This window comes from Micropterus dolomieu, linkage group LG03, assembly GCF_021292245.1.
Source record: "Micropterus dolomieu isolate WLL.071019.BEF.003 ecotype Adirondacks linkage group LG03, ASM2129224v1, whole genome shotgun sequence".
Taxonomy (NCBI): domain Eukaryota; kingdom Metazoa; phylum Chordata; class Actinopteri; order Centrarchiformes; family Centrarchidae; genus Micropterus; species Micropterus dolomieu.
This window is the reverse complement of record NC_060152.1, coordinates 34,568,390-34,572,217: the sequence shown is the minus strand read 5'-3', so window position 1 is coordinate 34,572,217 and position 3,828 is coordinate 34,568,390. Positions and strand designations below refer to the sequence as shown.

At 44.6% G+C, this 3,828-nt stretch overlaps 1 protein-coding gene across 1 annotated transcript in view; it reads right to left on the bottom strand.

Annotated features, from left to right (window-relative positions):
* The window catches only part of tg (thyroglobulin), a 25,493-nt gene that overhangs the window by 15,063 nt on the left and 6,602 nt on the right, over positions 1–3,828 (bottom strand). The window contains exons 10-13 of the mRNA XM_046045501.1: positions 3,048–3,175; positions 2,293–2,446; positions 2,017–2,169; positions 1,762–1,905 (exon numbers count right to left, since the gene is read on the bottom strand). Of these exons, the coding sequence (XP_045901457.1) occupies positions 1,762–1,905; positions 2,017–2,169; positions 2,293–2,446; positions 3,048–3,175 (579 nt within the window). The remainder of the gene's footprint in view (positions 1–1,761; positions 1,906–2,016; positions 2,170–2,292; positions 2,447–3,047; positions 3,176–3,828) is intronic.

Sequence of the window (3,828 nt, the reverse complement as noted above, 5' to 3'; positions counted from 1 at the left end):
AGTCGAGACCAAGACCAGAGTTTATCAAGACCGAGACTTTTAGGGGCTGAGACCGAGTCGAGACCAAGACCAGAGTTTATCAAGACCGAGACAAGACCGAGACTTTTAGGGGCTGAGACCGAGTCGAGACCAAGACCAGAGTTTATCAAGACCAAGACTTTTAGCGGCTGAGACCGAGTCGAGACCAAGACCAGAGTTTATCAAGACCGAGACAAGACCAAGACTTTTAGGGGCTGAGACCGAGTCGAGACCAAGACCAGAGTTTATCAAGACCGAGACTTTTAGGGGCTGAGACCGAGTCGAGACCAAGACCAGTTCCCCACATGACATGAGAGCTGAAATCAACGTGAGCATCTTTATTCAACTCTCCTATTCTACGTTTACCATCACAGGGAGGGGGGCAGTCGTTAACAGGAACAACACATTTTTAATTTTCCCGACAGGAAATCGCGGCTCTCTGCGTCTTTGCATTGACTTTGCATGTATTTTTAATTATTGGTTGCATTTCAAGCAATAAGTTTTCCATCCAATCAGAGTTTGGATGTTAACAAATAAATCACACGATGCAAAAGCAATTTATTGATAAATTATGGTCTTGACTGGTCTTGGAATAAAATCCAGAGTCCTCGATGTCCGAGACAAGATCGAGTACAACACAGAAGACCGTCAAGAAGTGGTCTTGAGACCAAGACCGGCGTCGAGTACTACAACACTACCCTCATTTCTTTAACAACCACAGACTCCTCTGAAAACTGAAATATAATTATCAGGTTGACAGGTAGGTAAGTTAGTAAAGACATCCAGCTGAGCTAATTAATATTACTTTATTATAACGTTACATAAGAGCCACAGGACGTGCTGTACGGGGAAACCACAGGCTTTTATTAACGGACACACGGCGACCCACGCTGCACGTTTACTACCAGACTGAAACTTAATTCATTTTAATTATTTAATTAATTATTATGTTTATTATGTGAAAATGAAATCAAGTAGACAAATCAAAGTGATAAGAATAACACAATAATAATTAATTAATTAACAATAGTTACAGCCAAAGACTTTTTAAACTCTCAATGTCCATTAAATATTCGAAAAACTTACTGCTAATATTTTCCTCTGCCAACTTTCAGCGTCATGTTCTGCCGCTCGCTCTCTCTCATTCGCTTGTCCTCACACTCAGGATACACAGAAAGTTCGCCGAGCGTCGCCGTGCTCGCAGCGTGCGAGTTCAAATCATCATATTAATGATAGTGTGACGTTTTTGTCGGGTGGTTATTCATTCCGCAGCTCCGGCACTTCTGCGGGTTTCACCTTTTTGCGTCCCGTCAACATCACGTTATCAATTAACATCTAAATAATCGATTTTTTGTCATTTGTTAATCGAAGCAGAATCTTCAACGTCGATGCATCTAAGAATCGTTTTTTTTTTCTCCCGCCCCTGATGTTTCAACCCTTTTCTGATTTCTGTCATGTTTTTTAAACTTCAAGCACTGGAACATGTTTTGTATCTGTAGACGTGCAGCATCAAACTTTACTAAACAGCTGAAAACGGCGAAGGACGACAAACGAAGAACATAAAATTTATTTTATCTAAATTACACGTAACTAGTTTCTCCCCTACGCTGATAAAAACTCAGTGTCATCTCACAGGAAACTGATCTAACATGTCAAGATAAATCCTGTCCGTCCCTCCTCCTCCTCCTCCTCCTCACGTTAACTTCCTGCTGTAACCCCTGAACAAATAAAGTTTTCTCTCACATTGATTGACAGATGACGCTCCAGCAGGTGAGGAGCCTCTGGGACACTCGCTGCAGAAGCTCCGCCCTTCTTCATCCTGATAGGTTCCCTGAGGACACAGAAGACACGCCCCCTCCCTGGAGAAACTCCCAGCAGGACAAACGACTGTAAAGAAAACAGGGAGACTGAATCAGGACAGACACTGAGGCATTATGGGTGTTTGTGTTAAAGGTCACAGAAAGAACACTGATGAACGAACGACGTGAACAGACTCACCGCAGCCTTCGCCGTCACTGTTCAGGCGGTAACCAGGGGAACAGCCAAAGCTTGGTGTTGTCATTGAAACCAGTCTGGGTTCTGACATGAACTGGATTTTACCCAGAAGTCCCTGCACCCCCTCCAGAAGTCTGGACTCGTTCAGAAACAGACCTGATGGAAAACAATAAAAACACGTCATCATGAGAATCCAGATTCTTTGTGCGACACATTAAACAGCTGGTTTTTTGAATGGAGTCTGGTGCACAGCTCCTCCCTCAGCGTCCCTCTGCTCACCGCTGTCGTGGAGGTCGGGGAGGTCAGAGGTCGGCAGGTCAGACAGGCTGGCGGTCCGCCTGACGGTTAACTTCACCGTGTCGCCGTCGCCATCACACTGCAGACGCACCGACGAGTCGTCACACAGCGACACCGAGCGACCCGACACGGGAAGCTACAGACACACGTCAACAAAAACACACGTTTGTTTATGTTCCAACAACTTTCAGCAGCTTTTCATCCTGAAGCAGTTCAGAAACATTCTGTACTGATGATGCCGGGTCGGTCGGCAGGATATTTAAAAACACACTAATGTTCTATAAAAATCATTCATTCTTTATTAAATCATCTTTAAATCACTTCTGAATGAGCATAATAATAAAATTAATAATAACATACAGTACAAACCCCGCGGATATATGATAAATAAAATGAGTAAACCCGGTACAGCAGTCCTCAGTATCAGGCGGGAGTGGAAGGTGCAGTACAGGTGGAGTACAGGTGGAGTACAGGTGCAGTACAGGTGGAGTACAGGTGCAGTACAGGTGCAGTACAGGTGCAGTACAGGTGGAGTACAGGTGGAGTACAGGTGGAGTACAGGTGCGTACAGGTGCAGTACAGGTGCAGTACAGGTGAGTACAGGTGGAGTACAGGTGCAGTACAGGTGCAGTACAGGTGCAGTACAGGTGAGTACAGGTGGAGTACAGGTGGAGTACAGGTGCAGTACAGGTGCAGTAAAGGTGCAGTACAGGTGAGTACAGGTGAGTAGTGCTCACCTGTGCAGAGCAGAGCCCCCTGCTGGTCATCATGTTGAACAACAGAGACTGTAAACTGCTGATCTCAGAGCAGGACGAGGACAACGTCCAGAGCTGAGAGACCGACACCGACTGCAGAGGCTGAGAGACTACGTGCACACACACACGCATGCACGCACGCACGCACAATCACTTCACTTTAAACAGTAAAATCCGACAGTTATGCAAATTTGTTAATTGTATTTTATCTGTGAATCAATCACACAGAGTGTCTGTGTTGTGAAATGTGTTCTTCTAAAGCTGCACAAACTTATTCCTCTTTTAACAAAATAATTTGAACATTTTATTTTGTTCACGTCCTTTTGTGAAAAAGACGGGAACTGACTGAAAGGATCTCAGTGACACCTTTTTGTGGTCAAACTTAAAGAGGTTTTATTCTGCTCATTTTCAGGTTCCTCATCTTATTTAGAGGTTGTACCAGAGCAGGTTTACATGGTTATATTTTTTGTCCTACTGCACATTGCTGCAGCTCCTCTTTTCAGCCTGTGTTGAAGGCTTCGTTTTAGCTATGGAGTGATACATCTTGTCTCTAAATGATCTTTGTTGGGAGCTGCACATGCTCAGTTCCTAGTTAAGGACTACTAGCCAATCAGAAGCATAGAAGGGCGGGTCGGCGAGAAGCCGGTAAACGGCTCGGGTTCAGCCGTACTGGACTGGAGCGAGAGTTTCAGAGCGGTGAGTTATTAATCTGTATCCATAAAGTTTTAACTGAGCTCTGTCTCTACATCACAGGAACAACTTT